Source organism: Nanorana parkeri, unplaced genomic scaffold, assembly GCF_000935625.1.
Source record: "Nanorana parkeri isolate BGI_ZX_2015 unplaced genomic scaffold, ASM93562v1 scaffold1527, whole genome shotgun sequence".
NCBI classification, from domain to species: domain Eukaryota; kingdom Metazoa; phylum Chordata; class Amphibia; order Anura; family Dicroglossidae; genus Nanorana; species Nanorana parkeri.
This window is the reverse complement of record NW_017307795.1, coordinates 187416-201000: the sequence shown is the minus strand read 5'-3', so window position 1 is coordinate 201000 and position 13585 is coordinate 187416. Positions and strand designations below refer to the sequence as shown.

Here is a 13585-nt window from a genome sequence, read left to right as displayed (position 1 = left end):
AGGATTCACACATTTTCTATACAGTAATAGTCCTGCCTATATTAAAAATACTGCTCCAGGGAGAATTGTTTTATATTTCACCATACTTTGCCCCAATCATGTAAAAAACAAATCCCTGTTATTTCATCTGCATGTTACAATTTGTGTAAAAATCCTTAACTCATTCAGTACATCAGCCCAGAAAGCTTTCCTTGAGCCTCAACCTCCCCTTAGATGAAAAGTTTACTCAATCACCAAAACAGATCAAAGGATACATTTATTTTGCAAATAGACAGCCAAGTATGATTTTTCTGAGGGGTGTAGGTTTAAAATGTCGAATACTACACAAAATTGATTTGCAGGGTTTGATGGAGTTTTCACTTGTGTGATGAAGGGATATTGTTCAGATTGTGTATCGGTTATCAGTAATACAATCCAGATTTTATATTGGTTATTAGTAAATTGATCAATTGGGGTTCAAAATGATTTTTTTAAATGTATATCTTAGTGAATTACATAAAACCACACCAAACCATGCGGGGGGTGGGGGGGGGGGGGGGATTTACCAAAACAATGATAAAAAAGAAAAACGGGATCAAGACATTAGCAGAAATAGGTACCAGACAAGGAACCTGGGAAAAGTGCACGCAAATAGCAGGAACAGTCAGTCCACATAGGAGGGCCTTAAGCCACTACTCGCCTAAATCCATAAGGGTGAACTAAACTCCGTACCGAGACACTGAGCCATCCACTTGTGAGGTAAGATTCACCAGGGGAGAACCCTGAAAATAAAGAAGGACGGACAGCCTATAAAATGTTTTAAAATGACTAAGTCAAAGAGAACCCAGGATTTGGTCCGAAAAATTCAGCATGACCGAAAGACTAGGGTGCGCGGAAAAACACCTCAACAAGGACAGGCAAGAGAGGACATTAAAGTCTGGCCATAAACTGGGTAAACCTGTACAGCCCTGATGAAGCTGCTGATGTCACACTCAGCAGTAAGCAAGAGACACCTCTGGGGCAAGCACCAAGAGGAATCCTGCTGAACAAAGAATCCTGCTTATAACCGATTTCAAGAGTCACAAGGCTAAGAATGCTCCAGACTAGGGCTGCAGCTAACGATTATTTTCATAATCGATTAGTTGGCCGATTATTAAGTTCGATTAATCGGATAAAAAAGAGAACAAAAAGATTAGCCGACGAATCGACGATCGAAAACGTTGCCAACGTTTTCAATCGTCGATTTTAATCGACTAAAATCGATTAACTGTTGCAGCTCTACTCCAGACTCCGTTGATCCAACAAGGCAGCAGCATCCATGGAACAAGGGACAGGGGGACTTTACCCCATTTATCTTAATCTAGAACAGGGAATAGAGCCAGAGAGGCCTTTCTCATAAAACTGAATCAAGGAAGAGGGGCCTGACCCCAGGTGGACAGGTCCTACAGAGTCCCTAGACATTCCCTGCTCCTGATGAAGGATACTTGCAGTAGGAGATCAGTTGGAAGGAACAGACTTCCAGGGGGTTGCCTTTATATGGATCGGTGTGGGTAAGAGACCAATGGAACCAAGCACACAATCGGAACTAGGGCTGCAACTAACGATTATTTTCATAAATTAGTTGACAAGATTTTTTTTAATTAAAATCGGTTAAAAAGGGAAAAAAACATTTTGTAAAATTAAACACCACCTTTGATTTAAAATGAAATACACAAATGGGGAGTAACAAAAGTTTACTTCAGAATAAAACTGCATGCACATTTTTGGCAAATGCACGGCACTGGAACGCACGGCATTGCAGTTCCGTGCGTTCCAGTGTGGACGATCACACTGGGGCTGGGAGGCGCGTTTGGGATGCCATTGAAATGAATGGCAGCACAACACATCCTGCAGCAGAATTTGTCAGGCCAAAATAATAATGGAAAAAAAAAAAAGGTTTTAATAATTGTATATTAGACATCTAAATTAGTTTTATGGATTTAAAATATAATCCAATAAAATATAATCCAATTATATACTCCAATATAATAAAATAATTCAACTTTTAATTTAAAATAAATAGAAGCCCTTTTATCAGTTTAGAGTAAACCAGTAATATTTAGGCTGGAAAACTACTGCCCTTACTCTGGCGCATGCAGCGATACTGGACATGTGTAGAACAATCATCATTTTCATACGTTGGTGCACCTGAAATATGAGTGGTGTATGGCAAGCTTAATTGTTCTGCCATGTAATATAGGAATTGGGAGGGCTAGTTACCCTTCTTGAAATAAACACAGGAAGTGTGCACAGGACATTTCTCAATGTCCTGTGCACAGGTATTCAACAGGTATTTTTTGGCACTTAGACAAAAACACACCTATAGGAAGCAAATACAAGAAGTTTATCCATAGGTTTACATACACTTTAATGCAGTGTTTTAGAAGGGGGAAGGCCCCCACACTAAATAAGCAGACGTTGCAATTTTAGTGAAAAGTCTGCTTTAATGTCCCTAGCCTGGGTACATGTCCACTTTAAAACCAAAAGAAATGCGAAAACTCAAACATGAACTAGCAAGTTCACTATTTAGTTATGTATTGCAACATCTTGCCACAGCTTTGTTTCTGAGATTCTTTCATTTCCTCCCCATTCAGTGATTTATCTGTTTATTTTCTTCCAGCTGCAAGTTCTCACAAGCCAAACAAACTAAAAACGTTGTCATTGCAGGCTCCCTGCAAAACCCTGGGTTGGCAGGAATCTAAAGTGTTTTATAGGTTTTCATTTAAAAAGTTCAGGATGAAAAATAAAAGTCCACCTCATAATGTAAAAATATTTTAGTCACATACAACAAATATTTATGGCTTTCAGGAAGCAGGTGACGTTCTAAACTCCATTTCACCTTACATGGTTTTTGAGAAAAGCTCTTACTTGTTGGGACTTCTGTATCAGTTTCCTAAACACAAGTTTCTCAATGGTTTTTTTTTTGTTTTTTTTTAATTAAAAAATAAAAATTTATTTGGTGAACAAACAGGAAAACATTAGAAACAATTCAATTCCCCCCATTGAGTTCTTGTGGGCAAAGAGTTATAGGAAATTTTAAACATGATACACATTCTTACACAGAGTCCAAAAGCAAAGCAGGCAAGCAGCAGATGGTACTGTTGAGTCACTCATTGAGCCAGCCTCCAGAAGATGAAAAAACATAACTCAGAGATGGGTTAGTATGCAGATCCCCTAATCGATGTACTGGAGAACAATGTGTAAAAGTTGAATAAGGCTATTAAAGGGTTTGTCACCACCAATAAACTGAACAGGAACAGAAAAGTGAACTAAAACCCGTTCACGTGAGAGAAATGAGGCTCATTCATACCTTACACCAAATTACACAAGCATATGTTTGCACTCATTTCAACAAAACCTGGCAATTCCCCTTTTCCCCTATACAACTTCCATACATCTATAAGCAACATACACGAAAGGGAAACTCTGGTATATTTCAGGGAGTACATTTTTTTTTGTTCTTACCTGATGAATCAGGTTATATTAACCCAAGTACATCATCCAAGTCCCTTACCGGCACAGGTTCCTGGATGTAGGGAACCACTAATGCAGACTGTCCCTTGCTGGCTGGTCTCCCCTTGTGATGACAGCACTCCTCTTCTGAGAGGACCCTGCTGCTGGAAGCCAATATGAAATATCCAGGTTAACTCTCTAGCTGAGGAGGGAGAGAACGCTGCTGCAAATGGCTTGCTATACATCTCGCAACATCCAAGTGGTGCCAGAGCATAGAGAAGAATGCCTCTCAAGGATAGAGCTGGCCAGTTACTTACTGACCCAATTGATCAGTTTTAAAAAAATGATGGTCGGACCACTTTGAGCAACTCTTGCAGACATTGACTGCTCATCAGCAACAAAACCAGCAGTGCCATCGGCACAAGATCCAACACATTAACTTCGTCAATTCCAAGGTGTCATAGATGGCTGAAATCAAGTTGACAAGTCAATTGCATGAAGCCCAACAAAGCACCCAGGAATTGATTGAATTTCAGCAGAGATGCTCAAAGCAGACTCCGCACTGTCAGCACAGATGCTGCTTCCTTTCTTCAAGAATATCTGGGATAGCAGAACGTTTCTCACTGACTAGATGCAGGCCATCCTAGTAAAACTCCCAAAGGAGGGGTACCTAACCAGGTTTGTGTAGTAACTGGTGCAGCATTATGCTTTTGTGCATCACTCTCAAAGTCTTGTGCAAGGTGATCCTAAATTGGATCCAGGAGAAGATTGATGTTACTCTCTGAAAACAAACAAGCCGGTTTTCCTGCCAGAAGACCTTGCGTGGATTACATTGCCCCACTCCATATCAATCGGGAGCAAAGCAACAAATTCCAAGAGTCTCTCCACTTGGTTTTCATTGATCATGAAAGTGTTCGACCGACTCAATCAGAACATCTGGGACACTCAGACATAAGGGAATCCTGGAGAAGGTAGTCCACCTCAATGAAGCACAGTACTCTGCTTTTAAGTGCAGTTCTGCACAACGGATTATTGTCCGATCCCATTCCAGTTACCGCTGGTGTGAGACAAGAATGCATCTCATCACCGCTACTTTTCCTCGTAATAATTGATGAGATACTAGCTGGAGCTATTGACCATAAACCAAATAGACAGTTGCACTGGCACCCAATCACCAAAGAACAATTCAAGGACCTTTGCTGACGACATTGTACTACTAGCAAAGCGTGGCATTCATGAGCGCAACGGTCTTACTGAAAGATCTGCACCTGTGGGTCTAAACATTAAAAGGGAACTATGGGGGAAAAGGCTTTTCCCCATAGTTCTCCTTAGGGTAACGGGGAGGACACAAACTAGCGTCCTCCCGTCACCCTAAGCTCAGTATATTTTAATAAATCGATTAGTTGACCAATAATTTTTTCGATTAATCGACTAAAAACACACAAGTGGAGTTTTACAAACAATATATTTCAGAAAAACTGCATGCAGTTTTTTTTTTAATCACACTGCAATGAAATGCACGGCATTGCATTCCTGCCGTTCCAGTGTGAGCAATCACACTGCAGGCTGGAAACTCATTTGGGGTTCCACTAAAATGTATGGCACCGCATTGCACATTCTACAGCAAAATTTTATCAGGCCAAAACCAAAAATTACTTTTTTTTCCAACTTACCGTATTTGCCGGCGTATAAGGCGACTGGGTGTATAAGACGATCCCCTGATTTTCCAGTTAAAACATAGGTTTTGAGCTATACTCGTCGTATAAGACTACCCCCCTTCGGGGGGGCGGAGCTTGCTAATGGCGGCGGCTAGACGTACTCGTCCTTAGCTCCGCAAAACCGGACCGGTTAAAAAAAAAAAAAAGACTACCCCCCTTCCGAGGCTTCACATTTCCTTCTTCTCGCTGGAGCCATGATGGGGGTCTTGTCTACCAGCCATTTTGTTTAAATACACTCACTAATCTGTCAGCCCGCTGTATGTACGGTAGCTTTGGCTACATACAGTATACCACGCTGAGCCAATCACAGCGAGCGTTGTATTCTATTAATGAATACAAAGCCTGCTCGGATTGGCAGAGGTTGTGTACATCACTCGCCGTGATTGGCTCAGCGCGGTATACTGTATGTAGCAGAAGCTACCGTACATACAGTATTACCGCACATCCAGCGGGCTGATAGAATAGGGACGTTCGTTTTGGGCAAGCTTGGCCCAAACGAACTAAAGGTTCACATTGTATACCCCGCGCATAAGACGACCCCCGATTTTCGGGGGATGTTTTAAGTATAAAAAGCCATTTTATAAGCCGGAAAATACGGTAACATTTAAAAAAAAAATAATTGTATGTATTATACATTTTAATTAGTTTCATGGATTTAATAATCTGAATTGAAAAACTCCAAAGCAATATAAATAAAAATAACCAACCATTTACTTAAAATAATGCAATCGTCGTTTTCATACGTAGGGGTACCCGACATGTGTTTCCATTAGTGTGCACACGTTCGTAGCCACAGAGGTGTTTTAGACCCCTAGTGTCACTTTTTAACTTCACTGGGGAATAACAGCTGCCTACCGAGGCAGCTGAATGTAAATACAGCATGCAGTGGCTGGGAGCAATAGCCTGCCTGCTATTGGCTATATAAAATTGCAATAGCAGACTGGCTATTACACCCCACCCACGGTCAATCAGCAGAGCCGGGACCAAAGGAGAAAGTTCTTTCAGGTCCTCCTCTGCTGATTTGCAAGCCTGCCATTGCAAATAGCCAATAGCAGGCTGGCTATTTTTCCCAGCCGCTGGATGGGAAATTTGATGCCAGTTTTCTACTGCCGCCAGAAGAGGAGGCACAGGTAGCAGCAGGGCAATAGCGGAACAGAGAGGCAGCACGGGCATGGGGGAGCAACAGAGAATGTAGAGGCACAGCGGCTGACAGGAGGGGAGGAAAGGGGACACGCCGCTGTGTTGCACATGTATAAAAATATTATATATTTACATTATTGAAATCTGCTAATGAATTTTTTTTCAGGCAAGCACAGGAAATTTGCAAAGGAGACACGTGGTCTGCTCGGCTGTTGACAGAGCTGGTTTCTCACAATGGAGGGTGCCTTCTAAACAGACCAAACTGGTTTTTGATAATGGTATGGCTGCCCTATATGGTTTCCCCATTATTTGTATCCAGTATATTTACAATGGGACAGAGTTATGGGAAAACTTTACATAGACAAGCACGCTTAGGCTGGTCAAGGCTTATTATTACTGATGGCAATTCTTGGTGCTCTGCTGCCACCTAGAGGTCGGAAAGTGAAATGCATTGTATTTTGCTCTCATACAAGTCTTGAGGAGCACTGCCCACCAGTGGGCTGCCAAGTTGTCTTCATAAAAGCCAGCAGCCCAACGGTGAGTTTGGGACTTCAACAAAGGACTTGAGAATGGAACTTTGCGTAAGGGAGGGCATCACTCTGACCAAGAAAGGACTCACCATAGAACTCTGAAACAACCAGAAGCCATTTTCCTACGAGCGCTTAAGTGCCAAGAAGTCCTGTTATTTATGGAATTTACAGAATCTGCCGCTGGAAGCTAAGTATTTTAGTGTTTCTTCTCTCAGAAACCATAACATGTACTAGAAAACAGTGTAGCGAGTGCATGTGTATGCATGTTTGTAGCAGCCTGTACGTTTGCTTTCCTGTAACTAAGTTTATACATGCAGCATTTTTGCCACGTAAAGTACTTTAAAAATACTACTGGGATCTGTTTCCTTGAGCTTTACTGCAGAGCTAGACAACAAATAGAAATAAAGTTTTGCCAAGCTTTACATTTGGGCTTATCCTTGGGATAAGCTCTACATTTTAGGGGCTGATCTTTGGTATCCAGAGCAAAACACCGCTCTCAGAGAGGAGGAGAGAGCTGTGGCGGTGGATTATCAATTTATCATCAATTAGTTGTTGCAGACCTAGTGAAAAACCACAAAAACTTCAGGTTTTTGCGAAACATTGCCTGGTGGCCACAAAATTGGATCCCCAATATTGAGCTACTCCGGCAATGCCACCAAAGACCGGTTGCCAATGAGATCAGAGAGCATAAATGGAGATGGATTGGACATGCCTTAAGAAAAAGGGAGCAAATGAAATCTGTAGACAGGCGCTCAATTGGAATCCCCAAGGACAGCACAGGAGAGGCAGACCCAGAGGCTCCTGGAGGCAAAGCCTATATGATATCAAGGTTGTTGACATGAATCTGACCTGGCTGCACGTCAAATCAAAAACTGGGAACTGCCAACAGTGGAAGTCTTTCATATTAGCGCTTGCTATGCTCTTCAACAGAGCAGAATATAAAGCGAAAAAAGGTCACGCAGGCAGTGATGAGAAAACCCGAAAAACTAAAACAGAAGAGAAAGCATCCGAGTCTCATGCGATTGTGGTTTTGGGAAGTAAAAAGGGCATTTAGATTTTGTTTTTATCCAGTGGTCAGTTAGAGGGGGTGGAAAGAGATAAACTTTATCACAGAGATGGGTTTTAAATGTTACTGTGACCTGCAATTTTATATTTGCCCTTTCATATTTTAAATATTGTATTTTACATTTTTAGTGACCTGGAAATCTAGGTTTGCCATTTCATATTTTTAATATTGTAATTGCTGTATATTTGTAGATTAGCTACTAGAGGGAGATCTTTAATTTACTGCTCAACAACTGCTGAGTTAGGACATCAGCCACATAAACAGGGCATTGTTCTTCGTATGTGTGCAGACTTAGAGACTTGCTTTGAGGATGGTTGAGTAAAGTAAAACTATTGTGTAGCACTGCAAGGCAGGTTCATTTCACTTTTGTTGAAAGAAAAAAAAAAAAAAGGAAATCCTTTCTTAAAATCTTTGTAATGTTCACAGATCACCCAAACTTTGTTGCAGTTACCTACCCGTTTGTTCTAGCATGTGCTTCCACACTGATCCCTGATTGGGAGGGGCTGCGTTCATTATATTCAGTTAGTGGACTTTGTGATGTAATAAGGGAAAAGGTGCAGTGTCCCATTAGCAGTAATTAAAAAGAACTATGACTCAAATTTTTATGCCATAGTTCTCTTTATGGTCACAGGAGGACATTTACCAATGTCTTCCTGTGACCCAGAACTCTGCATATAGCGGGCAATACGCTGACAGAGCAGAGCCACACTGCGGCCGGGAAAGATCCCGACAATATTGTCGGGATCCACCACACCCAGATTGGTGGCTTCTCTAGAGGCAGAGCAAGTTGTGCCCGCCGCCTCCCCCATCCGGAACGGAGAGGGGAATCTCTGCCGGGGGTGGTGACCGACACTCATTGCTCTGTGCGTAGATGGAGAAGATCGGGAACTGAGCGATCAGCGGTGTATGATCATTCAGTTCTCAATCAATAGAGCCAAAGTGTGACTTCTTCAGCGTCACACATTGGCTCTAATTATGGGGATGAGTGGATTTCACTCTCCCCATAATTCTCCTTTAAAAAAAAGGAGAACTATGGGGTCAGTGCTTTTCCCCATAGTTCTCCTAAGTGTAACGGGAGGACACAATCTAGCGTCCTCCCGTCACCCAAAGCCCAGTATACCACGAGCTACAGCTCGCAGTATTCCGAGTCCGCTGCAGCCGGGACGGATCCCGACTCCTGCATGGAGCCGTGACAGTCACGACTCTCTGCAGGGATAGATCGAGAAGTGAGCGAGTGACGGTATGGTTGCTAACTTCCCGATCTATTGAGCCAAGGTGTGACAGTTTCATTGTCACAGGTGGGCTAGAACTATGAGGCTGAGTGATTTTCACTCGCCTCATAGTTCTCCTTTAACCCTTAGAGAGTATTTCACCAAAAATCTAATTCCTATTGCAAGGGATGCCAAAAATGATCCTTGCATCTTAGCGCAGACTTCTGGGAAAATCAGTCAGCCAATCACCAAGGAGCAGAAAGTGACATTTCCGAGGGCGTTTCAGGCTGCTGCCTTAACAAGTACAATTTATAATTCGATGGATTTTAGGAAAGTAACAATTAAATGAAAGCCCAACTCCAGCTAACACAGTGTAAGCAGCTACAAGAAGGTTTTTTTGCTTTTCATTCTTTTTTTGGAATAAAGGTTTTAGCCACATGAAAAAAGCTAAACGTTATCACCCCCATCAGTATATTAGTTTGTGCCAGTTATTGTCAGGTCTGCTGGACAGTTTGGACTGAATATATCATGCTGGAGTAAACTAATATAAAGAAGAAAGCTACTATACAAGATCAAAAGTATTAACCCCAAACACTTACCAGAATACAACATTTTTCACTACAGGAGGTCCTTTAAGAAATGTTCAGCATCATAAATACACAGTAGCAGGAAGTAGGAAAATAAATACTTTTTCCATGTACTCCGCATGCTTTTGTTTTGAAGATATTCAAGAAATACCACAAAGCAAACAAACAATCACCTTTATCTAGAACAACGATTTCTTCTCTGAAAAGGCTTTCTGTAAGGCCAAAAGCCAGTGACGTCACTATGAAGCACGCTAGTTTTAAACTTTATTTTACAGTTTATCCGATTAACCGATTAATCGAACTTAATAATCGGCTAACTAATCGATTTTGAAAATAATCGTTAGCTGCAGCTCTAGGTGGGAGGTAGATCAAAGTGTAAGCCATGATGTGCTACTAAGACAAGGTGTGCATTGCTCATCATACAGCACACTACCATATGGATTTGTAGAATACCGCCAGCATTTGAAGCAACCGCCAGCATGGAGAAAAAACCCCCCCAAAACACTGGAGTTCCACTTTTAAGGCACAGTCCACCTTTTGCAAAATAGATGTAACGAATACACCCATAAAAACAAACAAGTAAAAAGGAGCATTATTTACTATTTATTTTTACATTGGAGCCTGTAAAGCATTGCAACTGTGATGTGTGCATCAGTGAAATGCAAAGGCTTCTGCAGACTACTCCCTTATCTTACGATTTTCGGCTGGTTTGAATGATGCGAGGGAGACAAATGCCGAATGGGCCGGTGTGCGCACGCCTGTTCAGCATTGCGGTCATCGGAAGCCGCCCCTCAGGGGGGGCGGACTTGCGATGATCGCAAGTACGATCTGCCTGTCCAAGATGGGCAGATCGTACGTTTTTTAAACATTAAACTTCCACCCAGTCGCCACTTCAGTTAAGGCCATCCCTACTCACCCCCTTGGCGACTGTAACCGGCCTGCCTTCCTCCTCCATACTTGGGCGGCAGCGGCTTCCTCCCCCTTCAAATCTGTCCCAGATGGCTGCTGTACAGAGCCCGGCGTTCCCGCATGCGATTGCAGAGTGATGCGCAGCGGAAGTGACCTCATCCGCGAGGCCCGGAAGTGCTGACACCGCCGACCTCGCTGGAACACAAGCCACGCCCCTTCCGCGTCTCACATGCGGACGCCAGACCCAGCCACCTCACCGAGGCAAGTCGTCGGGACAGGGCATCGCCGGGGAGCTCCAGGCCCCAGTCCCCCAACATAGACCAAGAGGAAGAGGACCCTGAAGAAGACAAAAAGGGACCCCTCTGCACCTACAGCACGACGGCAGGTAGTGTGAAAGACCTGCTCGCAGAGCTGCCCAGAGGGGAGACCCGTGACCACAAGGCCAACCGGTCAGGAAAAACAAGAAGAGTGACGAAGATTCCTGGACGGTAGGAAACACAAAAAAACTGAGGCAAGGAGGGGTGGGAGGGTATTTAACCACTTTTTTAATTGTGTTTCCTGTTGGAAGGAGGAGCCAATCATCTCTCATGTTGCTGGCCTGGAAGATGATTGGAGAAATGTAGGTGTATACAGGACTCTGCAGTGAGAAGAACTTTGCAATTCTGGTAAGAGGGGGGCAGTTTAGTCCTGCTGCAAATACAAGATCAATGATTTCTATGACCCACTGGAGCGCGGATGGCGTTTGGTCTGCCACCTCTGCAAATCTACTGATGATACGAATTTTCTGTGGTTGTGATGACCAAGTGTGTTATATGCGTACCTCTTGACGGCTGTGTACACCCTATTGCTGTACTTTGTTTGTACATGTTTTATAAATAAAGAATTTATTAAAAATAAAAATAAAGGGAGGGGGGCAGTTTTAGGGTGGGAGTTCAGTGCCTTAAGCCAATTACTCACTGTTCACGTATTCAGAATACAATAGCCAGCAGGGAAGATTTCCCAACCACAGTCTCATGGAAGGGGGGGGGATCTCACATTGGTTTTCTGGTTTTCTCGTTTAGCCCCCCAGGTGTCTGTGGGAGCAGGCATACCCCTGCCTTGGTGCCTCTGGGAGGAATAGTGCCCAAAGGTCAGTTAAATGCAAGTAAAGGGCCACATCGTCCCGTGGAACCACCACTCCCCCTACTCCTGGACCAATCAGTGAGAATAGTTGTGGGAGGTGCATTTCCTGCCCCTATGTGACATATAGCTGGGAAAGCACCTCTCTGAAACTGATCACTGGGTCAGGAGGGGGGAGTGGCAGTCATAGTTGTCAGCAGACTTTAGGTGAACTCAAACAAACTGGGTTCACACCAAGCCCAGGCTCATCACCAGTTCTGGCCTGTGGATTGTCCCATGACCAGCCGGGTCACTGTCTACAAGGAGTCTGCATGTCCTTCCTGTGCGTGCATGGGTTTCCTCAGAGTACTCCGGCTTCTTCCCACACTCCAAAGACATCCTGGAAGGTTCATTTGCTGCTATCTGAAATGGCCCTTGCATGTATGCGAGATAGGGACTTTAGATTGTAAGCTCCTTGGGGGCAGACACTGATGTGAATGTGCAACTACGCAGGAGGAGTAAATTGTCAGGGCTATACAATTATAAATATTCTCTCTCCAAAAAACGGGATGCATCATTTCACAACGATCATCATCAAGAATCCCATCAGCTACACCAAAATAAATAGCATAATCCCAGAATAACTGATATACGCCCAACTAATTTTTTTTTAAAAATGCAGACACAGATCTCGTCTCCCCATCATATATTAAAAAATTAAGTTATAAGGTGAGCCAGGAAGGGTTAACCAAATCCTTCCAATGCCACCGGATGCAGCATGTAGCACACGTTAGCAGAGTAAACTGGCTGGTCACGTGGCCGCTTTAGTCGGGGATTTCTAGGCTGGTATATGGCCACCATATAGCGTGTATGAATAAAAATGTCGCCGTTCTGCCTTTTGTCTAGGTCACAGCCACCACGAGTACAACACGCCATTTAGCGTCTTGTAGAAAGAGAACATCCGTCCTCTCACACGGATCATCCTCCCGCCATCCTTTGTTGGGTACACTGCGGTATATGGATGGCATAACCCGCGCCAGTTACCTCAGGACACAGCCACGCGGTCCCCTCCCTGACGAGGCGACTAACGGATCACCCCTTCCCAATAATAAAACTCGGCAGCCCTCCGTTATCCGTCACATTGATCTGTTGTCCATTAACCAGACCAAGCAGCTGCTTCATTCACAAACTCGCACACAACACGCTCGGCTGACCCCATGCGGTGTGCCCGGCTACTCCAGGCCGGTGTGCCTCCCACACGGCATACAGAACGTTACTCACTTTACCGCTCGCTGTGCCCCCGCTGACTCCGATCAGGAAAGGCGGCCTGTTCTGCGGTGTGTGGTGAGGCAGCGCTTGTTCGCTGTCTCCAGCCATGCTTCCCTGCTTTTCTAACCCTCCTTCTATGGCAGGTCCGTGCCTGACTCACGTCTCCGTGCTGTTCGTATGGCTGCTCCACCTCTTCATGACGATGCTGTGATCTCTTATTTGAGGATTTGGCGGGGGCTGGATCAGTCTCTTGTCCTCGCTGCACCGATTAGCATGTGGAGGCACCAGACTGATGCTGGGAAGTGTGTGTCATCATCTGGCCTGGCATTCATCCTCCTCACCCAGTGTAATTTGTTGAACACAAAGTACAGACGTTTGCACCTCATCACAATGAAATAATGCTTCATTAGTATCAATTGTCTCTTGTATACCCGCTTGTCTTTTTTATTTGATACTGTAAATCAGAGAAAGTGTGAAGATAGATTAAATATTACTTAGGCTGGCCATACAATGCTCTATTTTTCTCGTTCAACCCGTGGGCTGAACGAGAAAAATTAAGCAAATTCCTCCATCAACACTTAGGAAT

The 13585-nt window shown here is 43.8% G+C and overlaps 1 protein-coding gene across 1 annotated transcript in view; it reads right to left on the bottom strand.

The window, feature by feature from the left end:
• Window positions 1–13304, bottom strand: part of UCK2 (uridine-cytidine kinase 2) — a 34129-nt gene extending 20825 nt beyond the window's left edge. The window contains exon 1 of the mRNA XM_018570385.1: window positions 13012–13304. Within this exon, the coding sequence (XP_018425887.1) occupies window positions 13012–13107 (96 nt within the window). The 5' untranslated portion in view covers window positions 13108–13304. The remainder of the gene's footprint in view (window positions 1–13011) is intronic.
• Window positions 13305–13585: the final 281 nt, after the last annotated feature.